The 23,452-nt window shown below is 43.5% G+C and overlaps 1 protein-coding gene and 1 long non-coding RNA gene across 10 annotated transcripts; one reads left to right on the top strand and one right to left on the bottom strand.

Moving 5' to 3' along the window:
- The first annotated feature begins 32 nt into the window (after positions 1–32).
- On the top strand, positions 33–23,452 carry LOC107264315. Of its 9 annotated transcripts, none has more exons than XM_015732449.2 (15): positions 33–380; positions 2,550–2,583; positions 11,382–11,796; positions 12,686–13,304; positions 13,397–15,289; positions 17,516–19,827; positions 19,991–20,199; positions 20,396–20,660; positions 20,890–21,111; positions 21,171–21,320; positions 21,466–21,573; positions 21,647–21,820; positions 22,073–22,234; positions 22,359–22,460; positions 22,927–23,452. In XM_015732449.2, the coding sequence occupies exons 3-15, from the start codon at positions 11,542–11,544 to the stop codon at positions 23,053–23,055; spliced, it is 6,600 nt and encodes a 2,199-aa protein (XP_015587935.1). In that variant the 5' UTR covers positions 33–380; positions 2,550–2,583; positions 11,382–11,541; the 3' UTR covers positions 23,056–23,452. The 9 variants fall into 9 exon arrangements, 8 of the variants coding, with proteins under 8 accessions (XP_015587935.1, XP_015587936.1, XP_015587938.1 ...); XM_015732452.2 differs by lacking the exons at positions 33–380; positions 2,550–2,583 and adding an exon at positions 4,955–5,678 and having other exon boundaries at positions 13,397–14,967; positions 15,037–15,289; XM_015732450.2 differs by lacking the exon at positions 2,550–2,583.
- On the bottom strand, positions 3,078–3,779 carry LOC112493857. Its single transcript, XR_003058780.1, has 2 exons — positions 3,628–3,779; positions 3,078–3,505 (listed from the first exon to the last, which is right to left on the bottom strand). It is a non-coding gene; the product is annotated as an uncharacterized LOC112493857 (long non-coding RNA).

Here is a 23,452-nt window from a genome sequence, read left to right as displayed (position 1 = left end):
TGTAACAACCATTCCCTATCAGTATCATCAAATGCATTTCTTTGAGGCTCTTCGCCTCGGGCCTTCAGCTCACTTCATGCCATCTCTTTCTATACTCTTTATCCTTTACCTTCATTTACGAAAAAAAGTGTGACGTAGTGAATTGATACGTTTGGGTAAGTGCGTCGCGAAGACATTATCTAAAGTTCGCGGAAATTCGCGTATTGGCCTATTCGTAACAAGTGAAGAATTAGTCCGCAACCGAAAATACAGGAAGTGCAAAATAGTGGCCAAGGCTGGAATCGTCAAGTCGTCACCAGAATGGACCTCGAGTATCGAAAGATGTACTGGACCAATGAACAATACAAATGGACAAGAGAAAGGCAGACGAGGATACTGGGGTAAGTGATCTTTTTCTTTTTTCCTTTTTTTTTCTACTCACCATAAACATTTATGTAAGCTGCCATGCTGAAAGCCATAAATTTGATATACTCAGCGGATATCGGAAGTATAGCATAGATCTGACTTATATTTGTGCGAGATTTTGGTATTTCTAATCAGTCCCCTTCGAAAGAGTATAGTCTCTAGGTATATCTCCACTGCGTTCCATCGTTTGTGCCTTCACAGTTTTTTTTAAATCCAAGATAAGTGCGTAGGAGGTACAGTGCCTAGACACCAGTTATTCGTGTTTGTCAAAAAAGCATTATTTAACAATAGTTCCAGGCGGATCTATGGTCCCAACATTGAGTACTAGAGAGAACGATCCCGAAACTGTTTGAAACACAACCTAAAAACAACACTGAATACCAGCTCCTTATGCATACCTGCACTGAAGCATACGGTGCGACTAGTATCATTAATAGGCATTTTACCGATGTTACGTAGCAGAACTATTGTTAAATCCTATCAGGAAATATAAAACTCCTCGACATCTATTGAAAATGCCTATTGTTGAAACATTTTGTTAGGCTTTTTCAATAGTTCTGGAGGAGTTCTATAGTTCCTGATAGGTTTTAACAATAGTTCTACTTAACATTACAAAGATTGAGGTGGTACACGGGTGCGAGCTCCAGCACCGCACTTTTTTAAAATCTCTTAAAAATGATTCAACAATAGGCTTTTTCAATAGTTCTTGAGGAGCTCTTTATTTCCTGAAAGGTTTAACAATAGTTCTACTTAACATTACAAAGATTGAGGTGGTACACGGGTGCGAGCTCCAGCACCGCACTTTTTTAAAATCTCTTAAAAATGATTCAACAATAGGCTTTTTCAATAGTTCTTGAGGAGCTCTTTATTTCCTGAAAGGTTTAACAATAGTTCTGCTACGTAACATCGGTAAAATACCTATTAAGGATACTAGTCGCAACATACGCTTCAGTACAGGTATGCATAAGGAGCTGGCTTTCAGTGTTGTTTTCAGATTGTTTCAAATAGTTCCAGGTTAGTTCTCTCTAGTACTCAATGTTAGGACCATAGTTCCGCTTGGAACTATTATTAAATAATGGTGGAAACTAGCACCACATCGCTGCACTTCTTAACGCAGGCAGTCATGAGGTGCTGGCTTTTGTCTTAGTAAATCTTATCGAGCTTACACTGTGCACTCGAGTTTAAGATTACAAAAAAAAATATTTAGACAATATCTGATGAGCGGACTCGTACCAAGGGTTGCTCTGGGAACCGGCGTTAAGTTGCGGAGAACCTCTGCCGGCCAGGCTACACGATCGTCATCACGTTTAGCTCGGCTTCGACAGGATATGGATTATCGACAGAGGTGATGATCACAAAATCCTACTCCCGGTTTCGCCGCTACGATTTAGCGCCATGTTTTTGGTATCGCCTAAAACCGTAGCGTTGTGCATCTCCCTGCTCGTCTCTGTCGTACATAGCAAGGCGGCTCTTCTCGGTTTAAGTGTGATGAGCGTCCTGATTCGCAGAAAAATGGGATTTAGTAAGCCGTCGTAATGGCGGCGCCCGTGATGTTTTGACAGGTCAGAAATGCATGATTTCTTTACGTACATTTTTCTCACAATTGAAACATTTTTCGCACTTCAAATTGAGAAGAGCCGCCAGCCGTATCGCATAACGAAGCGGGCTCATCAAAGATTTTGCTGAATCATTTATGAATGAAGAAGAAGAACGAAAAATACGTTAATGCAGAATGTCAGAATGGTCCATAGAAGAGGCTGGCAAAGATGAAATTACGATAGGGCCATTTTCAAAAAATTCCTTTACTTTTTTGAACTTGCAGACTATTTTTGATATTTTAAATTCTCAAGCAAAAAGCCCTAAGCCTAGCCCTTTCCGAGATAAAGCTTATTTTCATGTTATATTCGGAATTATTTTATCAGAGGAAGTTCACTGGATTTCTGAGAGATGGCGCCACTTATCATGCCTATGTGGGAGCATACAAGTAGTTTCACCACCACTGTTTCTTTAATGTTAATAGCATCAAAAGGCAAGCGATATGAAAACAGGTAATTTTTTAACAAGTCTTTTTTTTTTTTTTTTTTTTTTTTTTTTTTTTTTTTTTTTTTTTTTTTTTTTTTTTTTTTTTTTTTTTTTTAAATTAGTTTCCGGAGGATGTACACTGAACAATGCCGCGAGGTAAGTAGTAGGAATAAGAGTGTGTTACTTAACGCTACGCCTAGCCGTGGCGCTATTCTTTTTCGTCGCTTTTAAGCTTTTTCCCTCGTTTTTAAGGCTAGTTTACGATGCTACATTTCTTTTAGGTTGATCTCTATACCCAGGAGGTCCTGCCCTCTTATAGGCGAAAATTTGAACTAATGCGAATTCTTTAATAAGAATTGATCTATTGTATTTTCGAAAAGGCGTTTTCAAATTGCATCCGGATTTTTGTTGCAATCATTTTGTTTTAGGTTTGTTTGCTGTAGGAAAAGCGAAGTCAGGATACTGATAATATGGCAGAGATGGAATGGAAATTATGGTAGAGAAAATTGAGCGTAGTTGAAAAGGGGTGTCATAGCTTAAGGGCGGTGGAGTAGAAGAAGGATGCAGTTAGGACGGAGAAGAGTAAGAGAGAGATAGAACTCATTCGTAATCTTGGATATTCGCAGAGAGCAAAAGAATATCAGCGTGTGTAAGTGTTACAAGATAATTTATTCGACAAATGCAATAATGATACAGTATACGACATTACTTTCAAAAAATCCCTGTTCTTGAATTTTGAAAATACTCGAAATTGCATCTTCGGGAGGCTGCATCTCGGAAAGGGTTGGATTTACAAATTTTTCCTTGATATTTTTAAACATCTGCTTGTGCAGAAAGTCAAAATGGTCCATAGAAGAGGCTGGGACAGATCAAATTTGGATAGGGCCACATTCAAGGAATCCCTGTTCTTGAATTTTGATATTACTCAAATTTGCACCTTCGGTAGGCTGTATCTCGGAGAGGGTTGGATTTAGAGCTTTCTCCTGCATATTGTCAAAGATGTCTTTATGCAGAGAGTCTTTACGCTGTCCTTAGGTTGTCCTCTTACGCTGTCAGGAACTATAGAACACCTCGGGAACTATTGAAAAAGCTTATTGTTGAAACATTTTTAAGAAATTTGTTGCCATCTCCACACCTCAATTTCTTTAAAATACGATTTTTCGGCCTTAGAGTACTATTAGTACGTTGAAAGGTAAGTACTTTGTTATTCCTGTCATGGGCCAGCCAAGTGGTAGGAATCACCTACAGTTTCCTCACGAGACTGGTGGCGGCTTCCTTCTTGGCAATTCTGAAGGTAGCATTGGTTCGTCGCTGCCGTTGCTGGATTCTCGATATTCCCTCGGTAATGTTAATGGTGATAGTAGCCTAGTGCTAGAGGCATGAAAATAGTTATACGAAAGAAATAATAGTTAACCTAATATTATTAATACTCAATCTCAGACCCTGGAGTTCTTAAACCAGTATACTATTTCGCGATATTACCCGAAAGACGGTACAGTGTCGTATCTTTAAAACACGCTAGTCATTATTCGGAAAGTTTCTTACGTCAGATACTGTGTTTATATAAAAAGCTATAACACTGTTGTCTTTTAGTCGCGCATGAAGGATTTTTCTTTCGAGCTGTTTGTTTGATAGGATATATGTTTGGGGTCGGGGGGTGAAGGCCGATTTTAATTCAAAGTAGTCATTAGAACGCTGTGTCTGCAGGCTGCTCTTGCAGGTTTATTAGAATCATGAATGTGAATCGCAACGTTGAATAAGGCACGTAAGTATACGAATCCACACGTAAGCATGAGGTTGTAGGAGGGGCCAAGCTGGGAACAAGTGAAATTGTATCGCTTTACTGTTCCATATAGAAAGTAGCGAGTGTTAATGACTACCGACCGCACAACCAACCCGCGAACGACGTTCGTGCTCCTGCTATCCGAAAAGGAGAAATCCATTCGACTTTCAGAAGAATATTTTTGCCATGGCCTTTTGTTGAAACGGCAACACTGTCTTCCCCGTTGAAAGAATTATCGCCTGGCACGCATTTTTTCGTATAGCCAAGAAGAGACACTGCGTAGGAAAACTTACTAATTGAATCGTATGACCAATTATTCTATATTTCATGAATTCAAGTAATAAGAAATGCTATTAGTATTCGTATCTAATCGAGAATATATTGTCTAGGCGTTAAATGCAAATGCTTACTGCTTCCACGTAACGTTTCGCCTTACACATGTAGTATTTCCTCGAGTGCATAACGAGGAAATCGAAGGAAAACCTTCAGAATCGAAGGAAAGAAATGAAGAGCATAGTGGACGGTGAGACGGAGAACGGTGTTGGTAGCACCTTTTTCGCCGTTTTCAGAACAACATTACATGCCATTACATCCTACATGGTATAGGTTAACAAGAGATTTATAAGAGACAGAGAGAGTTCAGCCGGTGATGACGTCACCGGCTGAGTAGGTTGAGTAGGTTGAGTAGGTTTTGAGTAGGTTGCTGCCTCGCGAGTCTCCGGGTGGCCACGCCGATGAGCCTTGGTTGGAGGCCCTCTCACTCGGTCGACGTCTCCCGAAGAGAACAACACGTGCGCGCGCGTACCTTCGGAGATATATTCTTTGTAAAATCGTGAAAATACTCGAGCCTAGGAGCTAGTTACTTAACTGTCGTTAACTTTGTATTGGTTAAAAATCATCAGAAATCGAAGAAAATTGCGCTTAATACGAGCAGAGCGCTAAGTCCTCGAAATTTCTAATAATTATCGTCGTCTGTGCCTCGCGAGTGTCCTTCGAATTAACGTGTGATAATGATATCAAAGTTTGAAGTATAATATTATGATTGACCGAGATAAATAGGAGTAGCCGATAGAGGGAAAGTGTTTAAAATTGTGGTGAAGTGCGACGAACTGCAATCAAATGATCTCCTTCGTTTTCAGTAACGAGGATAACGGTCTTGGGCAGCTGGCACCGGGAAGTCAGGCGTAAGGGTTATCGCGATTGCCAGTGTAGTGTCCAGTGTGCCATGCGTAACGACTGCCATCAAGGAGCACTGCGAGACGCCTCATTTCTTTCAAATTATTTGCAAATCATTTGCAAAATTAAAAAACTGGAAAACCTGGAAAGCCCGGAAAGCCCGGAAAGCCTGCGGAACGTTCATTTCAGAAGTAATTGACTCTATCGACCGTAGGCACTGCCGACTGTAACGTTTCTCGAGAGGACCGCCACAATTACTTTCGGTGGAGTGTGACTTTTCTTCTGTTGTCATGTACGTATTTAAATACAGTAAATCTATATATTACGCAGGTCGATGTATACGAGAGTAACAATATGACAATTAATCACGAGAACGGAGTTTATATTCTCGAAACTCTACGTAACTCTCTCGGAGTTCGCTCTCCTCTCTCCATGCGTCAGAGATGACTTAAAAAATGGCCCCGCTTTTACCGTTTAAACTGTTGATCATACGGAATTGCAAAAGAACCTATTGAGATCGAGAGCCACGGATCGATGCTCGATTATTGGCACGGAACGAGGCCGCTCGTTAGATCGCAAGTTTTATTGAGATTTGAGAATTTAATGTACGTTGACCATTGTAACGGGAAAGTGAGAGAACCTAACTGTAACTGCAGCAACAGTATCGGATGACAGAAGGGCGGTGTATAACGTGTAGCGTGCCAAGGTGCTTCGCTGATTCTCTGTGCTCACTTGTATCGATCGACATACGGACATACACATAGTTCCACCGATTTCTCGAATCCAACTTTTGTCGGTGTTCTCGCGACGTAGCTCAAAAAATTCAATTTTTTCGCAATTTCTCATGGCTGAGCAATCGCCAATTTTTCATGAGATACGAACTACAGTGCAGTGCAGCTTATACTTTCGCCAGCGTTACCGCTCTCACTCCTTCGGCTCCGACTCGCAACGTCTAGAGAACGAGAAAAACAAGCATAGCGTGTGCGTACTAGATTCCGCCATCGCGCATTCGTTGACTGGCCCATTCTCTCAAACGTCTGCCGATCAGAGAACAAACAATCCCTATAGAGCTCCCTATATAGAATTGTATGAGCTCGATGGACCGCTTTTATTTATATATTGTATCTGCACACACGTATCCCTTTCCCTTCTCGTATTCGCGTCTTCGATTCCTGCACCTCCGAGTCGATACTAAATACGAGTATAAATGGAACGAATTCGAATTCGAACATTTGACAGAAGGTTTTCACCTCCGCCTAGCAGCTTGCCTCTTTCAATTACATCTGGCATGAAAGCGCCGATGAAACAGGTTTTTCCTACACGCTCGATCGCGACACAGCAGCTAAACTCGAGAAACTAAATCTGCGACATCGTAGTGAAAAAGGAAAAAAAAAAAAAACAAAAAAGAAAAGAAAAGAATTACTCAGCATTACGTCTTCAATGGCTAATAAATTAATTTATTTAAAAATACCTAAAACTTTGAATACCGTCGATTCCTATATACAATTATGCATACTACTGTTCCGCCTCTTACTATTAGAAATGCACAAGCCTCAATATAAGCGGTTACAATCAAGTAGACACATCTGCTTCATTACGTAATCTGAAACGAGTGGTAACCATTACGGTGTGTATCCCTCTCCCGTCACGAGAAAATCGTCTGTACCTTGCGCGTTCGTTCATACGGGTTATATTGGACTCGAGCGATTACAAGAGAAGCACCTGTAAGCACCACATTTTTAGCTCTTTTTCGAACTCCTATGCAGCCACACGTACGTCAGGCTACGGTAACTATTGTGAGAATATTCTCGTAGCAATCACGCAAGTTATATTTAGACACGAAACAGAAGAGAGACGAGTGAAACATCGAGATCGGCCAGATCATGAAACTGATGATTAGATAGGCGAAAGTTCGAAAATGCGATATTCGACACTGGATACCGCGCGCGTTGCCCTCCCGTTGACACACTTATGGAGCAGCGGTGGAGCAATGGTGCAGCGCGGTAACGTCGATCGCCAGGAGCGTGCCAGAGAGTTTCGAGCAGAGATGCTCAACCGCTCCAGTGACTTGCGGAATGCGCTCGCCGAATTGCGAGAACAGATGAGGACGAGCACCGAACGACCTGCTGAAATAGCCGATGTCGTGGTATCAGGATATCCCATGAGATAAGAGCAACTACGTAACGGACCAATGGTCCATCGCGATTCCCAATCGGCAATCCTCGCACTCTTGCGTCAGATTTTTACGTCGGGTAACGCTAACGCACAGGCCGGAAATTCGGCTAACGCTCGCTTCGCTCTTTTTCCGTTCCTTCCATCTTACGAGTCTTACGACTTGTGCATCCGCTGAGAATTGCAAATTGTCGCCGAGTCTGCGAGCTGTGCGGCCTTACGCTCTCTCCTCTATCCACAATTCCTCTCTTATACTTACCAGTAACCGCAATCGAAAACTTTGCTAAATCATCTCTTTGCGGATAACGCACTGTACGGACGATCTATACTATTCTATTTCCAATTCACGAAACCCATGTACGCCGTAACCCACTAAGAATGGCCTATCGATGAAAGGTCTGCCCCCAGAGATACAAACTGAAGGAAAAATACATCTTTCACTTGTTCAGTTTTTCACTCTTTGGAGTGATTCACCTTCTCTTTTAATTTTTTAACTTCTTCAATGACACAAATAAAACCAGCGGCCTTTCGTCCATTCTTCTTCATTATTTTTTCGTGTCTCGGCTATGAATTTTTTCATAAAACATTCTTAACCATAGGCGCAGTCCAATCGCAGTCCGACGCCACTGTCGCTCAGGCGGCTATCTTAGTCTTCGTCTCATGCGTTAGAAGGACTTTCCTAAAAAGCCTTGCGCTATGTTGGAACAACCAATTTAATCGTGATATTGCCACGCGACCTGCGCAGGATTATTCAATCGGCATGGCAACCTTTCAAAATGGCGAACGATTACATGAAACGTAGAGGGAGCTACGTCACGTAACTCGAATACATATATGTATATCGAAGATGTACTCTCTCTCTCTCTCTCTCTCTCTCTCTCTCTCTCTCTCTCTCTCTGGATGAATGAGCATGTTACGCCTTATTACCGCCAGTTAAATTGGCTAAAAATTAGGCAAAGGCGACTTTTTCTACTCGGGAACCTTATTTACAAAGTATTACAAAGCTGGTAGTCCAACGTACCTTAGATCTGCACTTGTCACTTCACCTCTTACGCACGTGTTTCGCGAAACCCGACGTAGGGACGATGACCTTATCGTAGCCATCCATCGCACTGAATGTTATAGACATATGCTATTCACGTTAGTGGAGCTCTCTTCTGGAACTCCTTGCCAACCACTGTCAGAGATGCTCCCTCTAAATCCACTTTTCGCGCACCACTGCGTGACTATTTAATTGTGGATCAATAACACGGACACACTCAGTACAACTAAAATTAAGTCATGTAGTAATACCTTACTCTAACTAGTAATAAGTTTATGGTATTATTTGTTTACCTTAGTCTTTTCGTTGTGTTCATTACTGTCACCTACTCAGTAGGGTGTATATATATATATATATGTATATAGTATTGTGCATACATTTACCGAATGTAGGGTACACTAATTATAGCTCTTTCTTTTGTCTACTAGTGCTATTCACTAATTACATATTTTTGCTTATATATTACTTAATGTGGAGATTTATGTTATAGTCTGTTGCTATAATTGAGTTTGACTCATATTATACCTATTATATTCTCTAAATTGTTACTATATGATGTTATGGTCTACGGGATTTAAGCCCTGATCAAATAAATTGAATTCTCTCTCTCTCTCTCTCACACACACACACACACACGCGCGCGCGCGCGCGCCCTCGCGCACGCACGCACGCACACACACACACACACACGTTAACACAACTCAACACGTAGTCCTTTCATAAAAGAAAACGTTAAATATTCAACAGCAATGCACAACGTGTTCTACTATATATATGTTAAGGGGACCAAGAATCTCAAACGGATACCTTTTGGGTGGCCAGTCATGAAAATCATTTAAGTAGGAACAACTTGACAGATTTGCTGTATGGCTACGCGCAGTTGGCAATGCCATCTGCGAAGATAAAAATAACGTTTGCATTATATTGACGATGTTTCGTTTATTCAAAATTTGTGGAAAAGGCGCAACTACAATATACTCCTATAAGTCTTCTCTGACCTTGGAACCTTCAGATCCGCGACTTCTCATTATGTTTTTGTGCATCGAGGATAAAAATCATGCCAAGTATATTGTTGCCGCGGTAGAATGTTTTATCGACTGCACATAGAGACACATGGTGTTCAGCTAGTCGGTACCTGTTGCACATTTTGTAACTGAAAATTTTAAATGTCCCTTCCCACTTCGCAATACCCGTTCAAGAGAATCTCGACCGAGATCAGTTCTGAGGTTCAAAATCAAATGAACGCGCTGACTTCGGGTGAACGTATAATGTATATGTACAAGAGGTATCCGTAGATATGATTCTCCATATTCACAGATCCAGGAAAGCCATCTATATCTATACCAGAATGGACAGTGTTTCCATAAGTTACGGGCACAACAGTTCGCTCAAAGAATTTACCATAGCCCCACTCAAGAAGGACTTTGTGTTTTCAATTACTCCTTTTATTATTGAGACACACTATGTCCTTCCCTTTCGATTCTCTCCTCGTTTCCTGAATCGTCAACTGAGCTCTCCTCTGTCTCCCTCCAGTCATCAACGACGTCGTCGAGCATACACGCTACCGTCTGTCTGCATTGCCTTCAAAGGCACAATATACGAGTATGAGAAATAAGAACAGCAGAAAAAGTCAAAATTTCATTAATTTATTTATTTTTTCACAATTCCCTACAAAAGACCTTTGTCCTTAGGCTATTCGAAGATGCGAACAATTATCTGCGATGAAGGTATGTTCTGATGACCGTGCAACGACTGCAATTAGCTACAAAACTGTACCTACTTCTATATACAATAGATAACTCGTGTGCTTATACCCATGCGCGTGATAACTTCGGCAGCAGTTATTCCTTTGTAATATTCGATCATTTTGCAGTGACGATATCTCAGGCTCTTAAAAGCATTGATAACACATCAACTGCAAAGATACATACTTAGCGCCAAGTGCGCGCTAGACGAAGGTAACAGTACTCGCGGAGTGCCGACGACCGGTCTTCACGCTCTTCACGTTTCCTTTGAAAACGAGGCGCGGCTCGGCCGGGCCCGGCGAAGGGAGGCGAACCATGTCAGCCTACATAGCTACGGCCTCTCTCCTCGCAGCGCTCACCGACCCAATATGATTCCCTCCCGCCAGCGCGTAGTGCCAGACACGACCGTCTCATCTCCTAAGTCGCAGGTGATGCTCTCGTACCTTCTATCCGCGAATGGGTCCTACGAAAATTCTTTACTTCGCGTCGACAAACGCGCGTGCCCCTATACATATAGACCTCTGACATTACGGTGAATTCTTAGTTCGGCAGGTTAACCAATCTGCGAGCGAGTCATAACAAATTATAACTACGGTTGGCATCTTCGTATACAAAACGAGTTTCGTATGGAATACGCAAAATACGCTTCAAAGACTATGGCCCCGGCTCACGAATTTTTCATTTAGTCCACTCATAATAATACAGCATGCAACAAGTTGCTGCTTAGGGGAAATTTACTCCCTGAGAAAGGAACTCAAGACCCGTTCCTAACTTCCTATATTAGAGTTCTTATATTATCAACGGATAAGAAGCATGCATGCCCGATATCCACGTCTTCAAAATATCGCTATACATACGTCTGCTGCGATCGTCGAAGTATCTTACAAAAGTATTGCCGATCGGCCCTCAATTTACATAATCTAATTTCGTACTAATTGCACAGTAGCGAGTGTAGTCAGATTATGCAATGCCATAAAGCTCTTTTCTATCGCATTTGTATCGAAGCGCTCATTCCCTACTCGTCCATTTGTTACAGTGTATAAGTCGATGTTACGAGAGGGGCTGGACAATGAAGATACCACGTGAATATGGCATAAATAGATAACGAAGAGGGCTAATACGCGTAGAAGAGACTAAAGTATCCTCAACGCATAAGGGGGATATTATAATTTTCAAATGCGCAAGGGCTCACGGCAATGACTATGAACACCGTGGCCCTCAGCCTCGGCGAAACAAGCTGCCATCAGCCAACAGCTGTCCTCGCTCCGAAAAATAATCATCGCCAACAGAATCATCGGCCAAAGGACAGCAATTGGAATATGTCATCGAGCATGCCCTCGCAATCGCACTCGCTCTCGCCCTTGCCCTCGACCTCGACCTCACCCTCATCATTAGCTTCACAGCTGACCGCGACAACGTCGTCCGCAGCGTTCACCACCTTCCTCGATAACGTAAGTCTCCTTGGGTACCACGATCGACACCAACTTTTCTTCCAGCAACTTTACGTCCCTGGGAATCAGCGAACTGTGATTTCCCGAGAAAGTAACCGCACTGTGCGCTCCATTCCTCCCGCCCTCGCCGCCCTCGCCGCCCTCTCAAGCTTCTTCTTACGGCTCCCCAATACCTTGCCTCGTCCTTAATTTGTCTTAACTTAACTTACTCTGTTATACCTTACCCTACCCAACCTTACCTGACCGTACCTTACATCCTCTTCTTTTCCTTCTCCCCGACTCTAAAGAAATCGGCGGGATCACCTGAAACTGGTAATAATATTTATAAATTTATACTTCTTATAGGGATCTAAAATCAATAAGGACAAAAACGAATAACATTTGTTCCTACCAAATGTACAAAGACGTTAGACTTTACATGAAAATCGATAATTGCGAGCACGCGAGTCCTCGTTGGGCCGATTAAAATTTACGCTTTCACATCGAATCATAGATCACATTGCTAACCTAACCTAACCTTAAGTATCACCAATTTTATTCATTATCCGAATAGAGATATAAATTAAGAGAATAAAAAAAAAATAAAAAAAGACAAAAGAGTGACAGCGTCATTCTATTTTCGTGTTGTGAAACGATTTAATGAAGAATACCACGAGGAAATTAATGCCTCCAGTTCTTTATCTTCAGTTTTATAGCGTACACACCCCATATACGTGACATATACCCCATTTCTATTTTGAATTCTTGGCTATTACCTGTTTACCTGATCGAAGATTTTTTTTTTTTTTTTTTTTTTTTTTTTTTTTAAATAGTATTTGCCAAACGCTCGTGAGATTGTTCGCCCAAATGATCCAATTGAAGAGACTCGTGAGAATTCTCATGCTTACAGAAAACCGAGAGTACAAGCAAAGGAAGAAAGTCTTGGAGCGTACGATTGGGACTCAGTAGGCAGACTCAAGGCTCACAGCATCGACGAAAAGTTGCTGATCATCGTACAGGAGGTGTCGACGGTTGTGGAAACGTCGAAAGTGCCGGAAGTTGCAGAAATAGCGGTGGCAGGGTCGCTTCTGAGACAGCCGGTTGGGGCACCGTTAGCGGCGCTAGCGCCCTATCCCAACAAATGATCTACGGAGCTGAGCCGTGGCTCTACGGAACGATGCGTTCAAGGAGGAGTCAACCGTCCACGGTGCCCCGGGGTTTCTTGACTTCAGCGCCACCGCCGCAATCGGCAGTGCCACTGCCACTGTCACTGCCGTTTACACCGGCACCGACACTAACGCCAACGCCAACGCCAACGTCAACGCCAACACTGGCTCCAGCTCCTGGAACCGCTATTCTCATCGTCTGTTCCTGTCCCGAGTTCCTCAGTGGTACAACAAGAAAGCTCGGTAATTGTCGTAAATGCGGAGGCCACCGACTCGCTGGGTTTCCGCCTCTCCGCGGTCCAGGCTTCGGTGGAACTTGCCGTCCGACAATCATCTCCTCGCGCTCTCGTCCAAGTTTGGCAGGTGCGCGCGCACATACTGATCCCTTACTGATAATTTATTGGCCGTCACGTCATCTTGTAAACACGCCCATATGTATATCTTAATGTGTACAGGTATCCTCAAGTCTTCGGCGGATGACCCCTATGACCTCATGCGAAGGAACCGTCTGGTGGACCCGCGAGCGAATCGAGCGCACAGCATTTCTCCACCTCGTCAGGTTATTTCAAGCAATTCCCGAAGTCATAGTGTTTCCCGCACTTCAAAAGATCAGAACAGAGGATCGCTGGCGCTAATGATGACGACTACCGCATCAGGGACGACACCGATGTTACCGTTAATGTCGAGGGACAGAGGCAGAATAACATTGTTGAACAGCCAAGATACGTCTGTATCGTTGAATTCAAGATCCGAGTGGTTCGATATGGGCGATCAATTTGAATACGAAGTCGAAGAGAAATTGCAATCTCAATACGACGTGACGTCAGATACTACAGATTGGCATAACAGTGTAGCGGGTCATAATTTGGAAAAGGTTTCGTTTGGTAGACGTTCACGCTTCGATGAGCTATATACCGAGGAACGAACAGACTGGATTCTCGAAAGTTCCCCTTCTGCAAAAATTGGTGATCACAATCAGCCAAATGCCTTCTCATTTGCTTCTGCGACGGTTGCTCCGATTATGTCCGACTCACGAAGGAGCATACTTCAGTGCGACGTTAATCCCTATAAACTTCTAAAGAGACAGCAACACCGTCATCGACAACGTATTCCCACTCGTGCAAGATACGCTGAGGCTTGCGTTATTCGCGATATTCGCGACATTCGCGCTAAAAAGAATGCTGTCCACGGTGTTACCGATACCAAAGATACGAATGGTCAGGACGGCAATGACGGCGGAAACGATAACAACCCCGACGGTGACGATGACGATGACGATGACGACGACGACGATGACGACGACGATGACGACGACGACAGTGACGACGACGACGACGGCGGCGACGACGATGACGACGATGATGATAATAAAGATTACATCGATGATGACGATAATCTTTCCGATAATGCTCTTCAATGCGATGATCATCTGGCAACGTTATTCGACTCGTCGAAAGTCAAATCTATCGAAAGATTGCCGACTAAGAGAAGTGCCGTAGCTGCGATAGGTGGTCAAAGAATAAGAATCTTTAACGAATCACAAGAAGGTTTCGATAACAACAATAACAGTGACGAAATGATCGATAATAACGACAACACTGACGACGATGATATTGCCAGACACGAGAACATTTATACGGAGCACTGCTTTGCGGATGAGAATTCAATCCGTAACAACTTGTCGTTCGCTAGAATACCAATTCCGAAGGTGTCGCCAAAACGGCCACCCAGGCGACACAAGTCTTCGAGAAATCTGCCGCCCAGAGGCATACTCAGGAAAAAAAATCGAACCATTCGTCATAACGATAGCAACGATCGTGATGAGAAAAAAATTAAGAATGTCTTATTTAAAGTGAACAACATGATTCTTGCACCAGAGAAGCTTTCGTCGGGCACACTATCAAGGTGTGTCACAGACACGACAAGCACTGGTGCGTCTACAGGTGCAGCTACAAGTACAACCGCGACAGCGGCTTCGCGGAGCAATGTCAAACCTAAAACCAGTAAAAATAGAGGTAACAGTCAGGTAAGACGACAACTTGAAAAATTCTCCCTTTCGGATAGACCCAGATTGATAAGCATTCCAAATATCAAGGAGTCCAAGTGTCTACAGTATAGAAAAGATGAAAGGACGACCGCCGTGCAAACCGAATTAAAATCGACCGTTAAGCTTCTTGAGAAAGAGACAAGTACGAGAGCCGCGAGATCAAAGAATGAGAAAGAAATTGTTGCGCTAAGAGCGGAGGACGATACTGAGCTCGAGATCGAAATCGAGGAACTGGAGAATTCAGCGGTCGGGCCAAGAGTTGCCGCGGACGAGCTGCAGGATCTCATTCGACAGTCAGAAGGTACGTTATATTACCTAATACATGTTACATTAAAATTACTATTTTTATTAATGCTCGATAGCATGTCTTAGGCCGCGTTTCCACAGGCAAGAAAACTTGTGCGAGAAATGTCTGACAGACTGGCGGATAGCAGCTAGCCCATATAAACTGTACTGCAAACGCGATCGCGACAGTTTTTGAGCAACTCTTGCTTGTGGGACTGCCGGGACGCAGATTGCAAGAATAGAATAAAGAAAAACGCGGTATTCACTAGCGTTGCGAAGGATTTTTTAATACATCTTGAAAATCCACAGCAGCCATGCGAATGAAATTAAAATATTGTTGAGAATCTTCTATTTGCAGTTCCGTGAACAAATTATCGAAACTACCGTATTCGGATCGCCTTAATTGTCGAACCCATTGTCGAACCCATACAGATCTTTTCTTTTTCTTATTCTTATTCGTCAGTAACATTATAATCGCAGCTGTTACACGCTCACGTCTACGTGGAATGATTTCATTGAGTAACTGAAATGCGATGACTCTTGCAACACCTGGAACTGTCCTATGTACCTATACAGTACTGCGACAACTAGCGACAGTATTGTCTGACAGTCTCTCGCACGACAATTATTTCTGGCAATATTACGGAAATTTACATGCTAGTGTAAACGGTATTGCAAGTAACTTTTATAAGACTTCCTAGAGTTCTCTCGCCTGTGGAAACCTGCCCTTAGAATTTCCGAAGTCGTACAAAAAAGACACACAAAAGTGTCAATATCGCCATTGTGAAGAAACAAACAATTCCCATCGAGCCCGTTCTTTGACACTTTTTCGCGATCTGCCTCTAACCTAACGAAACTAGAAGACAAAAATTAATAACCTCACACAATGTATTGAATATTGAAGTTTCAATATTGATTTGAGACTCTCATATCCTATAGAAAGTGTGCCACAATTTCAAAACGTCGCGAAATCAAATCGTAACCTTCAACATTCTAAACGAAACCGCACACATTCACAAATCCTACAATAATCAAACTTTATGTCTGATAATTCCAGAAAAGAAATAGATATCGCAAACTAGCAGCAGTACGCAAGCTGCATAAGATGGTGTTTGTTAAGACTATATCTTACGCAGCGGGTTGAGGGTGCAAACTGACAGTATCTTTACGTTAACCATTAACGATATTCACCCATTTTTTTTTTTTTTTTTTTTTTTTTTTTTTTTTTTTTTTTTCTATATATATGTATAACCTACCTTGCAAGTAACAGTACAGTCGGGCTTATGCTGAGCAATGGGTCGCGGACAAATGCACCGTTAACTCTGGTGAAAGATATTTGGATCCTTGAACTTTTAAAACCAGCTCGCATGGATCTCACTCAAGGATAACAAGTTCCATGATGCGCTGACATATACTGGACTTTAAAAGTCGCTAGCAAAATGTTCTCAGATATAGAGGTCTACGCGTCACTGTTAACCCGGTAATGGTCAGGCGATTATATTCTCCATTCGAAAAGCATTGAATTGTGGAAGATCGGACACCCCGCGCTCCGACTTCCGGTTCAATATTATACATACACTGACGGACTCCTTACGGACCCCGTATCGGAACGCTAGATCGCTAGATAATTGCATATCGCCTGTCCGTCCAGTAGTTCGTACCAAGTACAATATTTCTCGATTCTCCGGACTGCCCAATAACAGGACGCGAGATCGAATACAAGGCGCAATGGTGTATTGGGTGTGTGTATAAAGCGTGTCGTAATGTTGACGGGAGTAAATGTAATATCATGATAAACGGGTCCGCCTAGAAGCGAGGACGTTGCGTGAGAGATCGGCGGAGAAAGGAGAGGGGTTCGCGATTTATCTCATGATATGACCCTGAACCATATTCTCTGGCAACAGGGTACCGCTGCAACGTTCAATCGGCTGCCAGACGGCTGCATGACAAATAACTTAGGAAAAGCTTAAGCAGTGAGCCTGAAACTACCGAACTCGAAGTAGAATTAAACAATAGAGCTTGAAACTAATTTAAACAAAGAATAGAGAAGCGAGACGGATGGGAAAACTTTTTTCGCGTTATTACGATACGGGCTTACCGAATAGATCTTTCGAAAGCAAATACATCACGTTCGACTCCGTCTCTTATTGTTAGTTCAGACCACCTCCGTTGCTCATTGCTTTCGTATTAATAACTTGGCATTAACTTACTCGTCGCTATCTGCATTTTACGTCGTTTTTAGAGTGCATTGGCAGAGCTCGGTCATTGAAACGGAGCGAAAGCGAACGCTCGATTACAAAACCGGCGTTTACAGCAGGCAAGGTGCTCTTCTCCGATACGATGCGACTCAAATTCTACAAACGGATGAACGACCTATCGACGACCGAGGCACCTCCGTCAAGTTCCCTGGCAAAACCATTCGTCGTCAGAAGCATCGCGGAAAAGGAAGAATTGCCGAGGCGCGTGTCGACTTTTCAAGAATATTCGACGACAGGTGTAATAAAGAAAGGAAGCGCACCTCGATCTCCAATAAAAGTCGAGTCAGTCGAGAAATTTCAAAAAATAAAATCCTACGAGCAGTTACCGCGACCGGCGTCGCAATATTGCTCCGGTGCGCTGGGATTAGCTGATTTGCTCGATGATTCGGTGAAAACAGTCTTTGATGACGAGAGAGTGTCATCGAATTTCTCAAGAAATTCGAGAAAGAGCAGGCCTTCGGTGACACCTGACATACCGGAATCTGAGAATATCTGCAAAATTGAAGTCAGTCCGTTGCCATCGACATCCTCATCGCCATCTACGTTGCAGCAGCCGCTCATTCATCGACTGCAAGTGGGCGCTCACTTGTCGCCGACGTCCTACTCGCGACAGACCTCTTCCGTTATGATAAACCGAGAGGAGTGCGAACACCTAGAAGGAAAGGAGAAACTGTGCCCGCGATATCAGCAGCAGCAGCAGCAGCAGCATTCTTCTCTGGAGAATAAGGTGACAATAAGCGTTGGCGGCGAAGATAGCCTTAGCAATTCCACGGTAATTTCCGTAAACTCGAGTGACAACGCGGAAATAGCGTCAAAAGTACAGAACACCGTACCAGAAAATCGTACACTGGTAATTTTTGACGAAAACGGCTCCAACATCGTTGTCGAGCCCTTCTCAAAAGAACTTGACGCTACCAAAAAATGTCTGGATAGAAATGCCGCGACTTCCTCGCAAAGAAGGAAGATCCCTACACCAGCACCAGTACCAGCAGCACCAGCAGCAGCAGCAGCAGCAGCACCAAAAGAACCAAGACCAGAAAGAAGCGCCGCCGATCGGTTGATGAAGGAAGCAACGATCTCAATACTTCTTGAGAACTCCCTTAAGAAAGCTAAGGAAAAGGGCCAAGTCCTCGACGAAAGTAGCGGAGAGGCAATCTTGAAGGTTCTTAAAGAAACTCTTCTAAAATCAAGCAGCCTTCAATCCTCCGCGTCTGCCACTGACCTGCTCTTAAATTCTGATATTACTTTCATCAATGCTCACAATGAAAATCCCTATGAAGATATCAAAGAACCGAAGGAACCGATCTACGAGGAGATTCCAGAGATCCTGTCACCCTCCCAATCGTCATCCCTATCCCCGTTCCCTTCGCCATCGCCATCGCCATCTTCGTCCTCGTCCTCGTCATCTTCGACCACATCGTCGCCGTCGCCGTCGTCATCGCCATCGCCGTCTTTCGCGCTGCCACCACCTCTGCCCCTTAATCCTCCACGATGCAAGACGGCAACAGCAGCCTATCTAAAGCTGACAAGTAACATCTACTCTCAACCCGACGACGTCGTTAATACTAAGTCTAGCAGTATAAACGAATGCAGGAGTAGCCAAAAGAAATTGCACGTTTCTCCTTCGTTTCTCCATTTCCGCCATCCAGATGCATTCGCGGAACTCTTGCCTAATTTTAAGGAGCCAATCAATGAATCCGCCACCTCAAATAATATCCCCGGTACGACAAGCGCAACTAGCAAACGGGAAGCTACGCTCGCGATAAATGCGCCTACCGAAGCACCCTACTCCGAATCACCGTCTTACTTTTTTTTCTTATCGAAAGAGCCTGCTTCCGAGGACAATTTAAATATTCTCAATTTTCTCGTTGATTCGGAAAATCGTCATTCCACTCGGAAAGTTGGAAAGTCCCGCTCGGAGGACAGAGGAAACAATGAGAACAAGGATCAGAGGAAAATTGATAATGGGAACGAAAACGATTGCAAGCGTGAATACGATAATATTCGTGCGCACAATCAGCCAGAGCAGAATGAGAAGGAAGGAATAGAAGAGATACAGAGGAGACAAGACAACTTAGGTAATCAGGAGGACCGAACCGAGGAAGTCTCTGTGGAAGTGGAAGTGGAAGCGGAAGAACTTGACGAGGTCGAAGATGGAGAACTCGAAGCACTGTACGAACAAAAGGAGACCAGCCTCGGAGATTTGAGCTCGAAAAGTTCACAGATATCCAATAATTCGGATAGCAGCAGCGAAGATTGCCACTTGATGCTACTGAATTCAGCGAAAGAATTGAAGGTAATATCTATAATCTATACGTACAAAATACTTTTAAGACACACGGGGTATAGGGGCTGGGAATAAAATTGGTTGGTAAATAGTTGAAGGAGCGCAGTATGAAGCTATGAATTAAGTAGCGAATTATTGATAAAGGCAAGTGCGTATCCCTTTGATTTGTCAGACGACGACGGTGGAGATCGAGCGAACTGACAGTGGCGTCGGTTCCGAAAGTAGCCAGGCGAGTAGCGGCGGTGGTGTCCTCAGACGTCGGAGGCTAGGTGAGAGCCCACAGGGTGACCTTCTTGTTCGCCACGTTCCACTACTCAGCTCCGCCGACGCGAAGCTCTGCGAGGATTGCGAGCAACGACTCGAACCATTCGTCATGGACAGGTAGGCCAGCGTCTCGATGCGACAACTGGGCCGCTCGATTGCAATTACCGATTGTATTACCTGCACATTTTATGATTTCCGATTTTACCAAAGAGTTACCAATTTAAACCTAATAAAACATTCGGTCGCAACGAGTCCGACTAGGATAAGCTTACTTATCTGCCGTCGGTATATTCGATTCATTACAAATTTTCAGTGGTGTCGCCTACACGCCTTTTGTCTGCCGTAAGTGTTTGAAAAAGAGAGCCGAACGAAAGGAAATTATCACGGAGATCGTCGAGACCGAACAAAAATACGGCAGAGATCTACAAATCATCCTCGATGAGTTCTACAAGCCGATGTCACGTGCTGGACTTCTCACGCAAGATCAGCTGTCCGCGATCTTTCTTAACGTCGAGGAGCTTCGCGAGCACAGTCTGCATCTCGCAAAAAAGCTCAAGGATGCCGTTATAATCAGTCAGGTATCTAGCAAAAAAACATATGGCATCCTACCGATTGAACATTACCCACATTCTCTTCCGAGAAAGGTTGAAGGTTGATCGGGCATGAATAAGCGTATAGCACAAGGACAGTATGTATTTAGTCGATTGGCAAGTGCGAACGAGAGAACGAACGTGCGGACGTGCGGACGTGCGAACGTGGAAGCTCAGTGAAAATAATAAGAAGTATCTTCTTCTATTGTTGATGCAGGAATTGGACGACGATGACCTGATGATGGTGGACGTGGGAAGGATCTTTCTCGAGTCGGAAAGAATGTTACACGCCTTTGAAAACTATTGCACGCGACAAGCAGGCGCGAGTCTACTTTTGCAAAATCTTGAGAAAGAAAAAGAACTTCTAAGGATATTTTTGAAAGTCTCGCAGATGGAAAATACTGTCCTCCGTCGGATGAACCTCAATTCTTTCCTCATGGTAACCCAGTAAATACTGCGATAATCCGTGCAAGCGTGAAATCTTGGAATGTTCCTTAGGTACCGGTGCAACGTGTCACCAAATATCCTTTGCTACTGGCGCGTCTCCTAAAAGCGACACCGTCCCTGAGGACAGACGTCCAAGAAGCAAAAAATAAATTGAAGCAAGCCCAAACGAACATCGAAATGCATCTGGAGCATATAAATGCCGTGAGTAGAGAAGAAATTATAAAACTCATACGTATCCAAAGTGCCGGATTTACGGTTTTATCGAAACTGTAATCAATCAGTAATCAATCGCAAGAATCATCAGTAGCACAAAGTCCTTCCATCTTTTCATGATTCACCTCGATAGGAAGCCAAAGATGTCACCTCGACGAAACTTTGGCGAAGAATCTCCATCGTACAGAACGGTCGTAGGTTCGCAGGCGAGCAAGACATGGTCAACATTAAACTGCGAAAGGTAGCCCATCACACGCCAAACAGTGGCCAATAGCTTTGTAGCTTTGCAAATCGTATAATGTGTTATTCCAAAGACTTTGGTCGATATTCAACAGATAGCTGTTCAAGTACTCGAGTGGGCCCACGAGGAAGCTAGATTCGTCTTGGAAGGTCGTCTTCTGGTTGCTCAACCAACGGACAACAACTGGAGACGCGGTCGAACCGTTAAACTTTCCCCGGTCACAGCGATGCTCGTCACCAACGGACAGGTTAGCTATCCTTATTTCTCTTGCCACCTCCCACTTTCTCTCTCTCTCTCTATCTATCTATCTATCTATCTATCTTACTCACTCTATTTATTTATTTCTCTTAATCCCTCCTCTATATTCATTCGTTCGTTCGGTCGTTCCTCCCTGGACCCATCCATGAATCCGTCTAACACTGCCCCCCCCCCTCTCTCTCTCTCTCTCTTTCTCTGTCTGTCTGCCTGTGCCTCTTCTACATCCTCCCTCGACAAGCAGCCAACAAACGCAGAAAGATTTCTCGAGGTGAACAACGACGACGAGGACGACGACGACGACGATGACGACGACGACGACTCCCTCTTCCCGCCGCGGACTGGGATCAAGGAAGCAACATTGCTGCTCATCAAGGAAAAAGTCGGCCGTTACTCGTTACTCAGGGTGAGTAGACTTTAAGACATGGAATACCGTAGGTATCCTTTTTTCTCGAATATCCATTACCACATTTCCTTGAAGTATCTGGGAATCTTTAACGACTTCGATTCCTTTGCCTTTGCCTTCGTAGGAGCCGCTGTACCTCGACAAATGTATTGTATGCTGCGAAACGAGCTTTGAGGATTACTTCGAACTCCAAGAACTTTTCTCCAAAGAAACTCTTATATTCAAGGTGCGAAAGACCAAAAAATACATTAACCCAATTCCTACCAGGATGTGACTATGTATTACGTTTGGAGTTTAACCCTTTGACTGCGAAAGGCCTATATACATATGTATACGCCCTCACAAGTCTACCCATCGCAGGGACTGACATGTGAATATCGCGCCGTCAGTATTGATGATTCGCTCCGAGAGTGTGCCGCAGTCAAAAGGTTAAGTAACTTTAGTTTCTTTAATTACATTTGTACAGTACTAACATACTGTGTACTTTATTAGTCGTTATTTCTAGTGTAACAATAAAAAAAATTATGATTTCTATACAATGGGTTTGACTATAATCATATGAAATGTTAAAGTCACATCGTGGTAGTCCATGTCAGTCACGGAACCAAGAGCCGCCCACTCGTTACTGCGCAGTATTTCTTCGTACTATCTACACTCCCAGTACTTAAAATTATTCTTATTCTTGATTCTAGGCCGAAGATGGAGCTAGAACGAAAAGGTGGTGTAGAACCTTGCAGATCCACGCGCAATCGCTCGGTGCTTGGCGTCGGCGCCGTGGTGCCTTGCCCAACATCATGATCTGTGGCGTTACTAGAACTTAACTGCATTCTTATTTCATTTAAAGAAGGATGCAGAAAATAGAGATCGATAAATGTGTATATAGGTGAATGGGGAAATAAGTACAACGAAAGTACAGACGCCGGACGAACACACACTGTTAGGCGGATGATGAATGAAAGTAAAATTTGAAGACAAAAAAATACCTATCGCTCCATACACGATAATATGACTTGACTTATGTATAGTAGCAATAGAAAGAGACCCCATTCACGTTCATTTTCTTATAATTTATTCTATTCTTCGTTTATCTCGCCTCTCGTCAATGACGCCGCCAAGAAACGTCGACAGACCCTCAGAGCTTTCCATGTGAGATTACAGTGCGTTGCAGAGACTTTTGTCTCCTACGACACTGTCAAATAATAAACATACAAATACGTA

Source organism: Cephus cinctus, unplaced genomic scaffold (assembly GCF_000341935.2).
Source record: "Cephus cinctus unplaced genomic scaffold, Ccin1 Ccin1_scaffold0168, whole genome shotgun sequence".
NCBI classification, from domain to species: domain Eukaryota; kingdom Metazoa; phylum Arthropoda; class Insecta; order Hymenoptera; family Cephidae; genus Cephus; species Cephus cinctus.
Note: the sequence above shows the minus strand (reverse complement) of the source record. Positions and strands in the feature narration are given on the sequence as shown.